The 19,194-nt window shown below is 43.1% G+C and overlaps 1 protein-coding gene across 1 annotated transcript in view; it reads left to right on the top strand.

Annotated features, from left to right (window-relative positions):
* Window positions 1-19,194, top strand: part of LOC126188522 (uncharacterized) — a 145,233-nt gene that overhangs the window by 108,822 nt on the left and 17,217 nt on the right. Inside the window, exon 7 of the mRNA XM_049930124.1 lies at window positions 12,601-12,792. Coding sequence (XP_049786081.1) covers window positions 12,601-12,792 — 192 coding nt within the window. The remainder of the gene's footprint in view (window positions 1-12,600; window positions 12,793-19,194) is intronic.

A 19,194-nucleotide genomic window follows, 5' to 3' on the forward strand; every position in this document is an offset into this window, starting at 1 on the left:
AGATGGCTGGACATAGCAACATTGACTGTTGAATCCAGATGGCTTGACGTAGCAACATTGCTGTTGAATCCAGTCAGTTGGAGGTATCATCATTAATCCAATAAGAGGCTCACATATCATTTGCACTAATATCTTTAAGACATACCAACATTGAGGAATGGAATAAGAACCCCAGACTTATGCTGCAGCTATTGGACAACATCCAAATTTCTCAACAACGCAGATACAATCATGTCCCTTGCCAATTCAATCACCAGGCAAAAAAATGCGTGTTTGGAGAATGGAGGACAACATACAGTTTTGTTTCCATTGCAGACATCCTAGGCATAACCTGCACTAATCTGAAGAAAGAAGAAGGATGTCCTATGACTATTTATGCTACAAGACAGCAAGAAACAGGGCATTCTGATTGTGCCAAACAACTGAAAATAACTGCAGCCAACCTATGGAACAAAGTGCATCACTATATCCTAGTTGAGGTCTCTCTCCAACACACTACAGTTGTTCCCCAAACAGCAGTTCCAGCACTTGCTCATCTACCAAAGTCAAGAAAACTGACCAAGGCTATCATATGTGGAGGTGAGGCTACCTCAAATCAAAATCATCTATGAACAGCAGTTGCAGAGATTTTTCGAATGACTATAGTCTGCTACATTTCGCTGTCATAACTTGAATTAGAAAATCATTTTATTTTGTCTTTGTCAATACGGCTTAATTTTGGACATGTGACCACATTCTGGTGCACATACTATGATCTATCAGATGGGAAAATAAAAATGAAAGGATATTCTAATCCAAGTTAAAATAGTCTTTGTGGCAGTTTATTGTGATTCAAAAAAAATTATTTCGACTGTAGGCTCTGATACAACTAAAATTTTGAAGTTGTCATGTCGGGATCACATCACCTTCATCAGCAATAATCAACCTGTTCTTGCGTGCATCATTTTCTAAATTACAATATTCTTATCATTACCAGCTGAAGAATATTATGTTCTGTATATCAAAGGCCATAAGCAGAGGGTTGCATATGGAAAATAATGCTGCCGTCGGGAACCTGTGTTGTGACAATAACTCTGTGATGGAAAATAGCTCTTTAGATTTGTTGTTTTAGTAGAATGCAGCCATGATATTATTCTTGGATGAGACTCCTTGCAGGCATCACAATCAGTTATGGACTGTGGGAGATTGAAGCTCCAGATTGATGAAGCTACTCAGAACAACATCATACAACAATTGCTCTTGAGAACACCTTTATCCCACCATAAAAATCAAGATGATCAGCTCTAATCATCGGTCATCGTATCTGTTTAAATTGTTAAGCTATATTTGAGTGCAAAAACTGATTGTTTCACTAAAGAAATCTGTATGCCAGTGACAACCATGAAGGCAAGGAGAACCTTGAATCATCAGTTACCATGCCATCCCTAATCCTATGTGCTTAGAGACAACTGTACCAGTCGGGAGTGTTAGCTAAGTGACATCAGTGAAGAATAACTTCATGATACCATAACTCACTGTCTGCCAGATGACTCTACCATCCAGTGGTTGATAGGTCCCAGCATAACTGAGGAATGAAGTCAACAAGTATTGGCCATTTTTTGTCACTTTTTGAGGTCATTCAAGTCTATAGTGGAGACTTGGCACAGTAGATGATCTAATGTGAAACATGATATCACCATTGGGGATCATCCCACAGTCAGTCAACACTCATATTAAGTGTGTCAAGCTGAACAATGGATAATTCAGAAGAAACTGGAGAAGATGCTGTGAGGAAATGTCATTCTACTGTCAGAGAGTTCTTAGTCTTCTCCTGCAGTCCCCATGAATGATGGGACATGGCATTTCCATATCAGTTACCAGTAGCTTGACAGATTCTCATAAGAATTGATGACACCTTGGACTTTATGTTGATAACGAAGTATCTCTCCACTATGAAAATGTGGGCTGGCTATTAGCAGATTGAGATTGACCAGGCTGACAGAGAAATCACTACTTTCCCAACACCTATTGGCCTGTAAGTTCAGAAGTGTGCTGTCTGGTGTATGCAAGGCTCCAGCTACCTTAGAATGCATGATGGACAACCAAATTTGACATCTAGAATTCATGAAGTCTTTTTGCTAACTAGATGAGACATTTGAAAGTCATTTAAGCTGCCTCATACTTTCGAGGTAGCATGGCAATAATGCAGGTCTTTTCTGAAACCTCAAAAAGTGCCTCTTCATTCACCAAAGAATAAAAATTTTGATGCACCTAGTTAATGGAAACTGGGTTTGTTCTACTATAGATGATTCACAAAGGATTTCAGCTGCAAGGCATGATCACTACCAGAAGTGATGCTTGCAGATGCCTAATTTTCTTGGATTGTGCACCAAGAAAGATCTTTGTGTATTCTCGAGGAGGTGCTGTTATCATCACTGGCCTTGGCACTTTTTGGTGAGAATTCTGAGGCAGAACTATATACAATTACTAGTGGTTAAGATATAGGTGCAGTTCTAATGCAAATCCAAAAAAATAACTTGCTGGAATAATGATTTATACCTTCAGAGTAGTCTCACAGTCTGAGAAGCGTTACCCTATAACAGAGAGGGTGCCTCACAGTCATGTAGGTGGAACATTCACACCACCATTTTTTGTGAAGGATCCATCAGGATGGTTGATGTTACAGAAACTGAAGCTCCAAGAGTACAGTATCACAGCAGTATACATACAGGGTGTATACGACCCGGGACAACCGGGAAATCCGGGAAAAACCCGGGAATTTTTTGGAATTCCGGGAATTTTTCATTGTTTTAGCTTTCAGTTAAATTTTTTTAATTTTGGCTGCAGAATTGATTCTCTAGCAAAGAATGTTATTGTATCCTGCTACTGGAGAATGATACTGCAGCAATAAAATATAAACGAGAGGGGAAAAAAATAAAACTTAGTGTCAAAGGAAATGTGCAATTTACAACAACAAAAAACCGTGCACGCACAAGCGTTTGCAAATAGCAAAAATATGTCAAAGGCCATAGGGCGCAGACTGTAATTCTTCGTAACAATAAACTGCTTGCTATGAGCATGACGACACAACTGTTCACATTAGGTTCGTTTGACCAATTGCCAGCGGTCTGTTGCGCATGCGCATTTGACTCGCGTATAAGCAGCACCTTCTCCCGCTACTTGAAGTTTGGCTGTTAGCTGTGTCAGTAGCAGTAGCAAGCAGCCAGATGCAAACGAGAAAAATTTTTCTCGCGCGCCATAGCTGCCAGATTCACGCTTGCACAGAGTTGTTTGAGTTGTAGTGGGGAGGGGGTTAACCTCCACATGACGCGTGTTTACGTTAAGTCATTCCGCTGCTTCTCTTCGTGTACAGCTCCCAAGTCAAATGAAAACAAAATGGATTTCTGTGGCCAGGGACCTATCAAGTGAATTAAAATACATTCACATAATTATGGAGGGCAAAAATATATTATTAATTTCAGTTTTCTGATTTTATTTCCAAGTTAGTAGCAGTCAAGCATTAATCGCCTTGCAGAATAGTGAAGTTATTTTTGCAAGTTTGCTAAAGAAATTTGGCTTTATTAATCTTTCCGCTGAGGCAATCATTTTTTTTTTAAACGAAGTGTTTCATTCTACAGTATTGGCTAGTTCCAACTTTTCGCTGAATTTCAAGTGCACGTTATCATCTTCTGCCATACATGGCATTATGCCATAATAAAGAACCAAAAATGAGATCGTAGAGTACTGGTACTCCAGGAAAATTTACATCCCAAAAACCACACTGAAAAGCTTAATATCAGATGGGACATACTTCATTGTGAATCTGGAAAAAGCCAATTCGCACTTCAAGCCGAATTGTGCATTTTAGTATGGTTTACGAAATTCCGATGCTCTTTGGGGTACTCTCTGATGCCCTGTTTCTTTTATGGTGTAATGTAAGCTCTTTTAGTACTTTATACACACGAACATACGGGCTTTCTACACCACTGCAGTTGCACACGCACAATAATGCCTGTTTTCTGGCGCTCTCTGGAAACTGGTAAATCGAACCTATTTCTAACAGTCTTCGGATAGTATTGCGAACGGTGGTTAGAAAAGCGTTACTTTCAAAGTAAATTTCTTTTTACGCAAGATGAATTATGTTACGTGTGAGAAAGTGGGATGGATATCTAAATCACAGAGCATTCGAAACTGAACAGTTTGAGGACCAGCCACTTACAAGAATTTCGAGCCGAGACATTTATGTCATAGTATTAAATTTACTGCCACATTTGTGTGATGTATCTTAAAGTATAACACACGCAAAAAAGATCAATATTACATGTGAAAGCTAAGCTTCTGTTGTAGCATGTTAATCTTAGAGACTAATATTATATGTGAAAGCTTAGCTTTTATTGTAGATATACGGTACTGTTTACATTAATGTAAACCGTTAACTTTTACTCTTGCGTGTTCGCGCCATGTAACCAGTGATCTTGCTATTGGCTGACTATAACATGTGTCCTATGCTCTGAATATCTGCTGTCATCGGCTGACGAGATCTCGTGGCTTGAGATATGACTCGCTTACAAAATGACATCGCAACCTCGGTTTCAACGCTCCGCAAACTAACGCGCTGTGTTTGGCGCAATTCGAATTTATACTTTCGTAATACGAAAATATGCAACGTATATGTTGCTGCAAATCAAAGGTCTTTCCAACGCTTCTCTCCTTTTATTTTTTTTATTTTTATTTTTTATTAAAAGTCTCTCCAAAACTTCTCTGCCCGTCTTTTTTCTCTTTTTTTTTCGGGAAGTTCTACACGATTGTATAAAACGTTAACCATTCAAATAATTGATAAGTTTTACAGTTCTGAGGGAAAATTATGGAAAATCTGTCACTTAGCACAGAAAAAGTGTATTTTTGCCCGGGAAAAAGCGTATTTTTTAAACGGGATATCCGGGAGAAATCCGGGAATAATCCGGGAATTTTTTTTCCTTGTCCCCGTATACACCCTGACATAAATGATTGCAAGCAAGAGCATGCCTACTGCCTTTCACAGAAACCATTGGAGAAACATTACCATGCTGGTGATTCCCTGGTCATCACTATACTAACAAACATTTCAGCTGAACAAAGGAAACATCTAATAGTACTGTAGACAACAGAGGCCCTGGTGAAAGAAGAAGCAGTGAAAGAACTGAATTTAAAAGAGGGAACATTGTAAGAAGTTAATTACAGCCCAGTGGAGCAAACATGGGCACCTATCATCCAAACTTATTTACAGCCAAACAGAATGAAGTATTCTCATGACACTCCATCATCGGATCATATAAGATTTGCAAAGATCCGTGATAGAATCAGAAGCATGCATGATTGGTCAGGTCTCTTACGATCCATTGGTCATTATGTAAGCCACTGTGTGAAATTTCAGTGACCAAAGCTTGTTCCTCATTACCGCCAGGACATCTGGTACTATTTTTCCTCCATTTCCCAAGATTGGAAGTGATCTCTTGGGGAGATTTCTCAAGTCAGCAAATGAGAATAAATGGTGAACAGTGTGCATTGTCTACTTCACTCACTATGGATTCATCAAGGCTGTACCTCCTGCAGAAGCTGTCCCCAAGTGTCTTGTAGAAGACATAATTTTTAATTATTGAGTATGATATTCAGTAATCTCAGATCATGGAAAAACGTTTCACTCAAGACAGGGGTCAGAAATACTTTCTCAGTGCAACATTGTTTACAGAGTAACAACTGCCTATCACCTGTAGATGAATGGTCTCATGGATGATTTGTATAAGACATTGGTAGATATGTTCTCAGTGTACACTGACACTAACAGAGAAACTGGCTTATCATCCAGTCTCTCATGACATTTGCGCTCAACACAACAAAGCAAGAAACTACAGGTTTCATGCTATTTATCCTGATCCATGGTTGACAGACTGAAATGTTAGTAAATACTTTGTTTGTGTTTCAAACTGATATTGTTCAGGATGATTACATCAAATATATCACTGCCAGAATGAGGAAGCAAGTTGGCTGGCATACATAAGGATCTTAGATGCTCAGGATAAAGTCTGTGAACAGTGTAATGCTAAAAAAATGCTATGTAAGCTAGAATTCAGGTGATCTTGTATGCATTCTTACACCTACACAGAAGGCTGGGCCATCAGCAAAATTGTTGAAGCCTTCTTTTGGCCTCTTCTGAATCCCAGAAATATGAGGTCAGTGCACATGCTGCTGCAGAGTGAAAGTTCATTCCAGAAGGGAATAGATTATCACAAAATGAAAATGCACAAAGTAACTGATATTTTGAACATTTTAACTGATGTGGCACATTCCATTGTTCTTTAAAAAAACTAGACATGAATAAGTCCTTTGTACATTTTAGACTGTGATTGCTGACTCTTGACCATAAGAGGGTACAGAATAATGATTTCAGCACAAAATATATGGATGTTTGGGGGAACTTGCAGAACTTTTTGTATGAATTTGTAAGCTTATATGAAACAATAATCTTGAGTACCCATTAGTAAAATAAGTGGATAAATGCTTATGCATATTCATCAAATAAGACAATATATCTTTGTGTCATGAAAGTGTAATGAGCTCTACTCTTCTGGAGTGCCTGTGTGTATTAATGATAGTTCTCAGCCAAGTGAATAACTACCAGGAACCCCACTTGTGTTTCAGTAACAGATTGCACAAACCATTAGATGATTAAAAAATGATCAAACTTGGCAAAAAAAAAAAAAAATGTTGAGCAATTCAAATTTGAAAGTTGATCAATCGGTATTTCAATCGGGCTTCAGCCAACCATACTCTTTTGGTTTGTCGCAGAATGATGTATTCCCAATCCTGGTGGGAAGAAATTTTCCTCAAATGAGGTAATGATCACCTCTACAAGAGTGTGTAATTTGGTGAAACCCTACTTGTACAATAGGATGAAGAATTTGGCTCACACTGGATCAGATGTATAGTCATTGAAGAAGAATACACTGAAAAATTGCACAATCTTAAAAACTAAAAACTTTGCACTTTTTTTACTGTACTTAGAAAGGAATCATCATACTGGTTTTATCACACTTCTATGGGGTACACTTGTAGTACTTCTGTGTGTCTAGATGAGATTCCATCCAAAGTAATGTGGTTTATTCTCTCTCAGGACTTCAATTGTAGACCCATCAAGATATAATCATATTCACTTCACCAGATAACAAACCAAGATTTTTAAAAATCTAGAAACTCCGAGTTTACTAGCTTACATCCACCCATTACTATAGGGATAGCTTTCAGTTTCAGTATATTTATGGTTTCAGAATTGATGGTGGTTGCCATGAAGTGGTTAATTTTGCTTCGGATGGGTCATTATGTTAGAACATAGAACATCTCGCTCATGGAGGTGAATGTGTGACCGGTTGTTCATTCATCTCAGTTCATAACAATAATGTTGTGACAGTGCCACGAGATTTAAAAGTGCCGCTACGTCAGTACGCAAACATGGCGATAGAGGCGCTCCGCAGCTCGGCTGAGCGCGGGAGCGCCACCTGGCTATGAACGGCGCCGGCCGCATGTCACGGCACGGCAGTTGAGTGACAGCTACGGAGTTGGTAGCATGAAACCCACTATTGTTTCTACGTTTGTGTATCCACGCAGTTTATTAGTACATTAAAGGTTATAACACTTTTTGGCGACGAGGTCGGATATTTTTTTTTTTTTTCCAGCGTTGGAGTATTGCGCGTTCGTGTCTGGGCAGACATGGAACAGCTTATGCAAGCGCTCATTGAACAACAAACACAGCTGACGGCTGCTATTCAGGCGTTGTCGACGTCGCTTACTCATCGTCTGTCGTCCTCTTCTCCGCCTCCGTTCCCTCCTTACGACGAGGCCGCTGAGGACTGGGAGGATTATGAGAAGCGTTTGCGGCAACACTTCTTGGCTTTCGGCGTTGTCGACGCCCCGATGTGTAAGTCGTTATTTCTATCTTGGATTTCCCCACGGATCTATCAGCTGCTATCTCAGTTAGCCCCTCTGCGGGAACCTGCCTCTCTGTCCTTCCAAGAAATGTGTGACTTATTGTCTAACTATTACCGAAAAAACACGCACGTCGTTGCCGCCCGCGTGGCGTTCTACCGGTGTCGTAAACAGCCCCATCAATCTTACCGGGCTTGGGCGGCGGAACTACACGGTCTGAGTAGGAAATGTCAGTTTGTCACGGACACTCATCATGAGTCTTATGCTGATTCAATGGTTAGGGATGCTATTCTACGGCTTGTTCCTGATAAAGAAGTTCGGCAACGTGCCCTACAACTGCCAAACCCGTCGTTGTCGGAAGTTCTAAGCATCGCCCAATCGTTTGAAGTGTCTCACGCTGCTGGCGCGCAAATAGACGCGTGGTGTGATGTGGGCGCTGTACAGTCAACTTTCGACACGGACAATTTGCCTGTTTCCCAGGAGGACGATGATGTGGCGGCGGTTCACTCGCGTAAACAACGTCGCGTTGTGCCGCAACGCTCGCAGCGAGAACAGCAACCACAGAAACAGGTTTGTTCCGCCCTTCCTTCTTGTCCACGTTGTTTCGTACAGCATGACAGGGCCGCGTGCCCAAAACGTTGGGCCACGTGTAATTCATGTAGGAAAAAAGGCCACATTGCTTTTGTGTGTCAGTCCCCTCACGTTCCTGTTGCCGATGACGAGGCATCGGACATGGATGTTAACTGTGTGCTTTCTCAAACAAATAAGTTGTTTGTTACTGTTCATGTTCTGGATAAAGACATTCGCATGCAAGTGGACACTGGCTCTGCAGTAACTCTCATTAATTCTCGCACGTATTTGGAGTTGGGCTCCCCTCCCTTGTCTCCAGTTACGCGAAATCTGAGAACTTATAATAAACAGAAAATTCCTGTCGTTGGCCAGTTTGATGTTTCCACTGCTTACAAGTCTGTTGTTCGGCCCCTCACGTTTTATGTGGTGGATCATGCGGGCACTGAAAATCTGTTCGGTTATGATGCTTTCCAGTTGTTTGGGTTCTCCATTGATGATGATGTGCACCTCATATCTGAGGATATTCCGTATCAACAGCTGGATGGATTGTGTTCTGAATTCTCGTCCGTGTTCTCTGCTGGTCTGGGTCGTGCCAAGGATTTTGAAGCCCACATTACTCTTAAACCTGCAGCTCGCCCTAAGTTTTTCCGGGCACGCCCTATTCCGATGGCGCTGCGTGCACCTGTCAAGGCTGAGATAGACAGGTTAACAGCTTCAGGGATTCTCCTTCCTGTTACCTCCAGCGAATGGGCATCGCCCATCGTGGTGGTTTCTAAACCCAACGGGAGTCTGCGATTGTGTGGCGATTTTAAAGCCACTGTCAACGCTCAGAGCCTCATTGACACTTATCCTCTTCCCCGTCCTGAGGAGTTATTTACCAAGCTCGCTGGGGGCCAGTTCTTTTCCAAACTTGACTTATCGGAGGCGTACCATCAGTTGCCGTTGGATGCGTCTTCCAAGGAATTTCTCGTCATCAACACTCCTTGTGGGTTGTATCAGTACCAGCGGTTACCATTTGGTGTCGCTAGCGCGCCGACCATTTTTCAGCGGTTTGTGGAACAGCTCACGGCTTCCGTTCCTGGCTGCATCAACTACCTGGATGACATTGTTGTCACGGGGGCCTCCACTGAGGAGCACCTTCACAATTTGCGTTCATTATTTCGGGTTCTGCATTCGGCTGGGTTGAAGTGCAATCTGGACAAGTCACAGTTCTTCCAACCCTCCATTGTGTATCTTGGTTTCCACCTGTCCCGTGAAGGTATACGTCCTCTACGTCAGCACGTTGCGGCCATCACCGCTCTCCCCCGGCCGTCTACGGTCAAAGAACTTCAGGCGTTTCTAGGCAAGATTGCTTATTATCACAAATTCATTCCATCCGCGGCGGTGGTGGCTCATCCTCTGCATCAGCTGTTACGCAAAAACGTTCCTTTCTGTTGGTCCGACGAGTGTGAGCAGGCTTTTGTTCGCCTGAAGGCTCATTTGCAGTCGGCGCCTTGTCTTGCCACCTTCCGTCCGGGTCAGCACTTGGTTCTGGCGACTGACGCGTCACAGTATGGCCTAGGGGCTGTTCTCGCCCATCGGTATGAGGATGGGTCAGAACGACCCATCGCCTATGCTTCAAAGACCCTCAACGATGCCCAACGGCGTTACTCTCAAATCGAAAAGGAGGCGCTTGCTATCATTTATGCGTTAAAAAAGTTCAGCGTTTTTTTGTATGGTTCTAAGTTTCACCTCATCACCGACCACAAGCCGCTGGTCTCTCTGTTCAGCCCTTCGGCGTCGCTTCCGGATAAGGCGGCTCACCGCCTGCAACGTTGGGCCTTATACTTGTCTCGTTTTCACTATGAGATTCACTATCGCCCCACGGCCCAGCACGCCAACGCTGACGCGTTGTCGCGTTTGCCGATGGGCCCCGACCCAGTTTTCGATCGAGATGAGCTGCTCTGTTTCCACATTGATGAGGAAGAACGTCGTGCGGTTGAGGGTTTTCCGCTTACAGGTTCGCAGGTTGCGTTGGCTACTGCGCGGGACCCGGTCCTGCGTCGGGTGATCGGTTTTGTTCAACAGGGTTGGCCGGACAGGACCAAGGGCCGGGCGTCGGATCCCCTTCGCAACTACCATGCCTTGCGCCTTCGTCTGTCTGTTCGTGAGGGTGTTGTTCTTTTGGCCACGGATGGCGCATCTCCACGGGTCGTGGTGCCAGCTTCTCTTCGCAAAGATGTTCTCAAACTATTGCATGAGGGCCATTGGGGGATCTCTCGGACTAAGTCCCTGGCCCGCCGGCATGTTTATTGGCCCGGTATCGATTCGGACATCTCCCATATGGTCGCTGCGTGTGGTCAGTGTGCTCAACAACTGGCTGCACCCCGTGCAATGCCCTCTCCGTGGCCTGATCCGGCGCAGCCATGGGAACGGGTGCACGCTGACTTTGCCGGCCCCTTCCTCGGCGCTTATTGGCTCCTGTTGGTTGACGCCTTCTCGAAGTTTCCGTTTGTGGTTCGATGTCCGTCGCCCACCACTGCGGCAACGACGCTGGCTTTGTCCAAAATTTTTGCGCTAGAAGGTCTTCCCTCCACGATCGTCACGGACAACGGCCCTCAGTTCTCTTCGCGGGCCTTCCGTGATTTTTGTACTAAACAAGGGATTCATCATGTTACAGCACCGCCTTTCCATCCCCAATCGAATGGGGAGGTCGAGTGCCTTGTCCGCACTTTCAAAAGCCAGATGAAAAAATTCCTTACTGATTTTTCTACCGATGACGCTCTGTTGCAATTTCTGAGTTCTTATCGCTTCACGCCTCTGGGTGATCGCAGCCCCGCTGAACTCTTGCATGGCCGCCAACCGCGCACTCTACTGCACCTGCTTCACCCTGTCAGGCCTAGTCCTGTGTCCCCTAGTGCGGGAAAATACTCGGTAGGCGCCGACGTGTGGGCACGAGGGTATGGATCTTGCCCTAAATGGATTCCTGGGGTGGTCAAGGCTCTTCGCGGCCGCCGGCTTTGTGAAATACGTACGGACGACGGCACGGTTGTTCGTCATTACGACCAGATGCGCCCACGAGTGGTGGCCACGCCGGTGCCACCGCCCCTTCTTTCGCCTCCACCAGCCCGAGAAGCCAGTCCTGTCGCTGCTGCCGGTCTCCCGTGCGTGTCGCTGCAGCTGCCGTCGCTGCCGCTTCCGAGTCCGCCGGAACCGGTCCCAGTCGCGACACCGCCTTCTCCGGGACCCATCTCGCTGGAGCACACCCCCAGGTCCATGACACCTATGGATGCTGCTCCGGAGTTTTCACCCATCATCTCGTCCAGGAGGCGCGTTCCACGCACAAGCTTCCGTCCTGGACATTTTCGACCATATTCTCGTGTTTCTCCGCAGGATCTTCTCGGGGTCTCCCAAGAGGCCATGGATGTCTCCGCACTGTCCGTGTCTCCAAGGAAGTGAGTGGTTTTTTTTCAAGGGGGGAAAAGTGTTGTGACAGTGCCACGAGATTTAAAAGTGCCGCTACGTCAGTACGCAAACATGGCGATAGAGGCGCTCCGCAGCTCGGCTGAGCGCGGGAGCGCCACCTGGCTATGAACGGCGCCGGCCGCATGTCACGGCACGGCAGTTGAGTGACAGCTACGGAGTTGGTAGCATGAAACCCACTATTGTTTCTACGTTTGTGTATCCACGCAGTTTATTAGTACATTAAAGGTTATAACAATTAAGACTGGCTTGTCTTTAATACTGTGTGATGTTTGAGAATGCTTAAAACCCAGGCACATGAAGGTTTTTGTGGCTGGTCAACACTATAAAATATTTTGAGATTGCTTGTAATATTAATTCAGTTGGCTCACAAGTTTTTGCAAGGTGTATAATAACCTTCCATCTTCTAGTGAAGTGCTGGTATTTTGCATATGTGTTATGAACTACTGACACTTTACCGGAAGACAGAAGGGAACTATATGCCTTCCAAAACATTGTGAACACACAGTGAATTGATGCAGTAAGAAACACAAAAAGATTTAATTACTTTGTCTGTCATAAAATTGGACATAATTAGTAATACTGATGTTTCCTACTTCCTGTATGCCAGTCAATTTTAATGGCTTTCAGATGTGCAGTCTACCTGGTACAAGTGAGCTCCGAGACGCAGTAATACCTAAGTTGATAGTTCTCTGTCATGATCCAGAGTGGAGGGTGCGGACTGCAGCCTGCCAGCAGTTTGTCTATGCTACTCACTGTTTTGCCTCATCACCCAAACTCATCTCAGAATTTTTGGCTCTTGGTAGTGATGAATCAGAAGAGGTAAATGTTGAGTTCAATCTTATGTGACGTATCACTACAAAGCTCTCAAATTCAGCTTTTAACGGTGTTTCTGAATTATCTGTTGAGTGATAACCATATTTATTCAACATTGACTGAGGTTTAGGTCATTATACAGATTATTCTTCTGATATGTCAGTTTACAAATTATGAAGTAAGATTTGTGTTTAATTATAAATTTTATATTTGACAATATATGAATGTAAGTCAATTATTATCCGCAATTTAGTTATATTTTTGTTTATTTTGGTAGTACTGTAGTTTTACATTGATGATACATGCTTTGTTTATTTGTTGTTATATCTTTGCAATTTTCAAGCTGCTAGATTAGTTTCGTTATCGCTGCCGTGGTGTTAATCATGGCTGCTCTGCTGTCTATTTGCACCAAAGAAGAGCAATGTTCAGTGATCCCTTTTTTGTGGCCAGAAGGCATATCAGGGGCCAAAATTCATGGAAGACTTTCAGTACAGTACGGGAACAGTGTTTTGTCGCTCTGGAGTCTCTATGAATGGATTGAAAAATTCTGAAATGGTCGCACAAGTGTTACCCATGATGAAAGAACCAGATGATCATTTACCGCCACAAATGAAGAAACCATTGAGCATTCATGTGAAATGATTCTCTTAGATAAACTATTAACTATGGCACATGGCACATTGTCTGCAAATTATTCATGGTTCTGCCTACGAAATCATCCGCAACAGACATGGGTTTAATAAAGTTTGTGCAAGATGGGTCCCAAAACAACTCACACAGTTGCATAAACAAACACACTTGGACATCTGCAAGGAATGTTTGGATCACTGTGGTAACAAAGGGGACAACTTCTTAGACAGGGTCTTTACTGGTGATGAAACATGGATCCATCATTACGAGCCAGAGAGCAAACAGCAGAGTATGGAATGGAAACATCCAAATTCGCCATGCAAGAAAATGTTAAAGATCCAACTGTCCGCAAGAAAACTGATGCTTACAGTTTTTTGGGAGACACAAAAACAGTATACATTACAGTGAGATACTTGCTGCTGGGCTAAGCCTGTGATTCAAAGCAAATGCTGAGAATTGCTGTCAAAAGGTATCGTGTTGTTGCACGACAGTGCCTCTCCACATACTGTTGCCCACACCGCTGAAACGCTCAAGAAACTCAAATTTGAAGTACTGGATCATCCTCCATATAGTCCCAATCTTGCCCCTTCTGACAATCACTTGTTTGGTCCACTCAAACAGGCATTAAGGGGCCGTCGATTTGCCTTGGACTAAGCAGTGAAAGAAGTGATGCATTCTTGGCTCGCAGCTCAACAGAGAACCTACTTTTACGGGGGCATCAGGAAGCTTGTACAATGATGGACCAAGTGCGTTGAAATGCAAGGAGACTATGTCAAAAAATTATTTTCTTGTAAGTTTCCTATTTGATTGCAATAAAATTTTATAACTACTTTGCGGATAATAATTGACTTACCCTCGTACAAACAACAGTGCTACAAAAAAATTGTATTATCATTAGATTGCTTGTAAATTACTTAAAAATATGAGCTAGACATACATACAAAGCATCTTGTTCAGAAGCTAAATGCTGCTTTATTTACCATTAGAACAGTATCTAAAATAAGTGACACTTCAACACGAAAAGTAGTCTACTTCGCATATTTTCATACGCTTATGTCGTATGGTATTATTTTTTGGGGTAATTCTTCTGATTCAAAAAGGGTATTTTTGGCTCAAAAACGGGCTGTTCGAGCTGTATGTGGTGTAAGTTCGAGAACCTCTTGTCGACCCCTATTCAAAAATCTGGGAATTCTGACATTGCCCTCACAGTATATATTTTCTTTAATGTCATTTGTTGTTAGCAATATTAGCCTATTCCCAAGAGTTAGCAGTTTTCACTCAGTTAATACTAGGCAGAAATCAAATCTGCATGTACAATGCACTTCCTTGACTCTTGTGCAGAAAGGAGTGCAGTATTCTGCTGCATCCATTTTCAATAAGCTACCACAAGAACTCAAAAATCTTAGCAGTAGCCCAAACTCTATCTGTTTCTCATATCGTGTTATAATTTCATGTATTGACTCGTTCCATGACCATGGAGACTTCTCCTTAATTTAGTCCCACGGAACAAAAAAAAAAAAAAAAAAAAAAAAAATTAAAAATCTGCATGAAGATAAAAGACTGATCTACAGAATCAAATCAGTTTTCAGGTAAAATAATTTTTAGTGAGACACACAAACAAACACAAACATACACACAAAATTCAAGCTTTCGCAACCAACGGTTGCCTCATCAGGCCTCCTTCCCTCTTTCCTGACGAGGCAACCGTTGGTTGCGAAAGCTAGAATTTTGTGTGTATGTTTGTGTTTGTTTGTGTGTCTATCGACCTGCCAGCGCTTTTGTTTGGTAAGTCTCATCATCTTTCTTTTTAGATATATTTTTCCCATGTGGAATGTCCCCCCCCCCCCCCCTCTCTCTCTCTCTCTCTCTCTCTATATATATATATATATATATTCTTCCAGCGGACAAGGGTTCCACGACCGTGGTACTTGATCGTCGGGAGTATGTGGCTGAGGGACTGAGTCAGCTTTCAGACAACACCACATACAAAGTTTGCCAAGGTAATCCCATTCCTGATGTCCAGGCAGAGCTTCAAGGAATCCTCAGAACCTTAGGCCCCCTACAAAACCTTTCACCTGACTCCATCAACCTCCTGACCCCACCGACACCCCGCACCCCTACCTTCTACCTTCTTCCTAAAATCCACAAACTCAGTCATCCCGGCCGCCCCATTGTAGCTGGTTACCAAGCCCCCACAGAACGTATCTCTGCCTACGTAGATCAACACCTTCAACCCATTACATGCAGTCTCCCATCCTTCATCAAAGACACCAACCACTTTCTCGAACGCCTGGAATCCTTACCCAATCCGTTACCCCCAGAAACCATCCTTGTAACCATTGATGCCACTTCCTTATACACAAATATCCCGCACGTCCAGGGCCTCGCTGCGATGGAGCACTTCCTTTCACGCCGATCACCTGCCACCCTACCTAAAACCTCTTTCCTCATTACCTTAGCCAGCTTCATCCTGACCCACAACTTCTTCACTTTTGAAAACCAGACATACCAACAATTAAAGGGAACAGCCATGGGTACCAGGATGGCCCCCTCGTACGCCAACCTATTCATGGGTCGCTTAGAGGAAGCCTTCTTGGTTACCCAGGCCTGCCAACCCAAAGTTTGGCACAGATTTATTGATGACATCTTCATGATCTGGACTCACAGTGAAGAAGAACTCCAGAATTTCCTCTCCGACCTCAACTCCTTTGGTTCCATCAGATTCACCTGGTCCTACTCCAAATCCCATGCCACTTTCCTTGATGTTGACCTTCACCTGTCCAATGGCGAGCTTCACACGTCCGTCCACATCAAACCCACCAACAAGCAACAGTACCTCCATTACGACAGCTGCCACCCATTCCACATCAAACGGTCCCTTCCCTACAGCCTAGGTCTTCGTGGCAAACGAATCTGCTCCAGTCCAGAATCCCTGAAGCATTACACCAACAACCTGACAACAGCTTTCGCATCCTGCAACTACCCTCCCGACCTGGTACAGAAGCAAATAACCAGAGCCACTTCCTCATCCTCTCAAACCCAGAACCTCCCACAGAAGAACCACAAAAGTGCCCCACTTGTGACAGGATACTTTCCGGGACTGGATCAGATTCTGAATGTGGCTCTCCAGCAGGGATACGACTTCCTCAAATCCTGCCCTGAAATGAGATCCATCCTTCATGAAATCCTCCCCACTCCACCAAGAGTGTCTTTCCGCCGTCCACCTAACCTTCGTAACCTCTTAGTTCATCCCTATGAAATCCCCAAACCACCTTCCCTACCCTCTGGCTCCTAACCTTGTAACCGCCCCCGGTGTAAAACCTGTCCCATGCATCCTCCCACCACCACCTACTCCAGTCCTGTAACCCGGAAGGTGTACACAATCAAAGGCAGAGCCACGTGTGAAAGCACCCACGTGATCTACCAACTGACCTGCCTACACTGTGATGCATTCTATGTGGGAATGACCAGCAACAAACTGTCCATTCGCATGAATGGACACAGGCAGACAGTGTTTGTTGGTAATGAGGATCACCCTGTGGCCAAACATGCCTTGGTGCACGACCAGCACATCTTGGCGCAGTGTTACACCGTCCGGGTTATCTGGACACTTCCTACTAACACCAACCTATCCGAACTCCGGAGATGGGAACTTGCTCTTCAATATATCCTCTCTTCCCGTTATCCACCAGGCCTCAATCTCCGCTAAGTTCAAGTTGCCGCCACTCATACCTCACCTGTCATTCAACAACATCTTTGCCTCTGCACTTCTGCCTCGACTGACATCTCTGCCCAAACTCTTTGTCTTTAAATATGTCTGCTTGTGTCTGTATATGTGTGGATGGATATGTGTGTGTGTGCGAGTGTATACCCGTCCTTTTTTCCCCCTAAGGTAAGTCTTTCCGCTCCCGGGACTGGAATGACTCCTTACCCTCTCCCTTAAAACCCACATCCTTTCGTCTTTCCCTCTCCTTCCCTCTTTCCTGATGAGGCAACAGTTTGTTGCGAAAGCTTGAATTTTGTGTGTATGTTTGTGTTCGTTTGTGTGTCTGTCGACCTGCCAGCACTTTCATTTGGTAAGTCACATCATCTTTGTTTTTAGGTATATATATATATGTGTGTATGTTTGTGTGTCTATCGACCTGCCAGCGCTTTTGTTTGGTAAGTCTCATCATCTTTCTTTTTAAATATATTTTTCCCACGTGGAATGTTTCCCTATATATATATATATATATATATATATATATATATATATATATATATATATATATATATATATATATAATTTTTTTTTTTTGACAGCACAAATAATTCTGATAGCTTTTTTCTGCAGTGTTAATAAAATGCTTATGTTGGTTTGTGTTGTGGCATCTCCATATGTCTACTGCGTATTTTAAATTTGATGAGAATAATGAATGATAAGTACTTTTTGGCACACACATATCCTTACAATATTTGCTAATCATTTTTAGACAGCGTACAGGGTAAGGAATCTATATATGCATGTCCTGCTTGGGGTTGTCCTCGAGTGTGATTCCCAAAGAATATTTTCTATTTTTCATTTTTTACAGTGTTGTTTCCTATGGATTTTATGCTAAGTTCCATTTATTTCCTAGTGTTGAATTCCATTATTTGTTTCCTGGTGTTAAATTCCTCTATTGAAATGAATAAAACTTCTTGGTTTTCAAGCTGCGTCAGTTCCAATAAAATTCTTGAACTTTCAATGGCCATCTCCGCCATCATTGTCAGGAGTAAAATCACTGGCTGTTGGGGCATGGTTTTGCACTTTTTTAGCCATGATTGTGGCCTCTGGCACCAATCAGAGAGGGCCAAAATGACACATCCACGGAAGGTGATTGGGAGACTCATAGCAGCACCAGCCTGCCGTGGTACCAAGTGACATCATGTGGCGTAAGGGACTTGCATCACGTTTGAAACTGCCATTCCTACCTCCTTTTAAGCATGAAGCATTCGTTGTTGCTTCCTTTTGACATCCAACCCAGCAGATTTCATTCAGATATACGGCTGTAAAAGACTCTGAGGACCATTACGTTTGAAGTACTTATATTTAGATGATTTTCATTGATACACTTAAATGTTTCATTTGTAACACTGTTGCACAGCACCTCCAGGCTATCATAGGCTTTGTGTCTACACGCATTTGATGTATCAGCAGCACACAATATTTTTTATAGCTTTAGGAGACAGTACAGTTTTTCACTAACACAAACCAAGAAAGAATGCCTCTGACATGGAACTTTGCGGCACTCCATATTTGATATCAGTAATTTTGGATTTGGCAGATTTTCTGTTTGTTTTACACAGCACAAATTGTTGTTGCTCATATACAATTTTATTAACTCATAGTCACTTCCTCTAATACCCAGGTTCTACAGCTTGTCAACTAATATGATGACGTTTACACAATCAAAAGCATTTTCAAGATTAAGAAACATTTCAGTAACTTACTTCTTGTTCTCTATGGCAGTTATTATTTCGTTTATTAACTGTGCTGCCACTGACTGATTGTTAGACTAATCTGTGAGTTATAGTGCAGCCAACAGTTCCTAAAATTTACCTACTTATGATATCTGCCCAAAGAAAAATACTGAACTTGGTTAGTTACTTTCATTTTGCATGGATCATTTTGCATGATAACTTGTCATGATGTGAAACGAGTAATTTTACATTCATATTGCAAATTAATTTGTATATCTATTTGTACTCTAACCATCATCATATAATTTCCCCACCCCCTCAAAATTAAAAGAGGATATA

Source organism: Schistocerca cancellata, chromosome 5 (genome assembly GCF_023864275.1).
Source record: "Schistocerca cancellata isolate TAMUIC-IGC-003103 chromosome 5, iqSchCanc2.1, whole genome shotgun sequence".
In the NCBI taxonomy this organism is placed as follows: domain Eukaryota; kingdom Metazoa; phylum Arthropoda; class Insecta; order Orthoptera; family Acrididae; genus Schistocerca; species Schistocerca cancellata.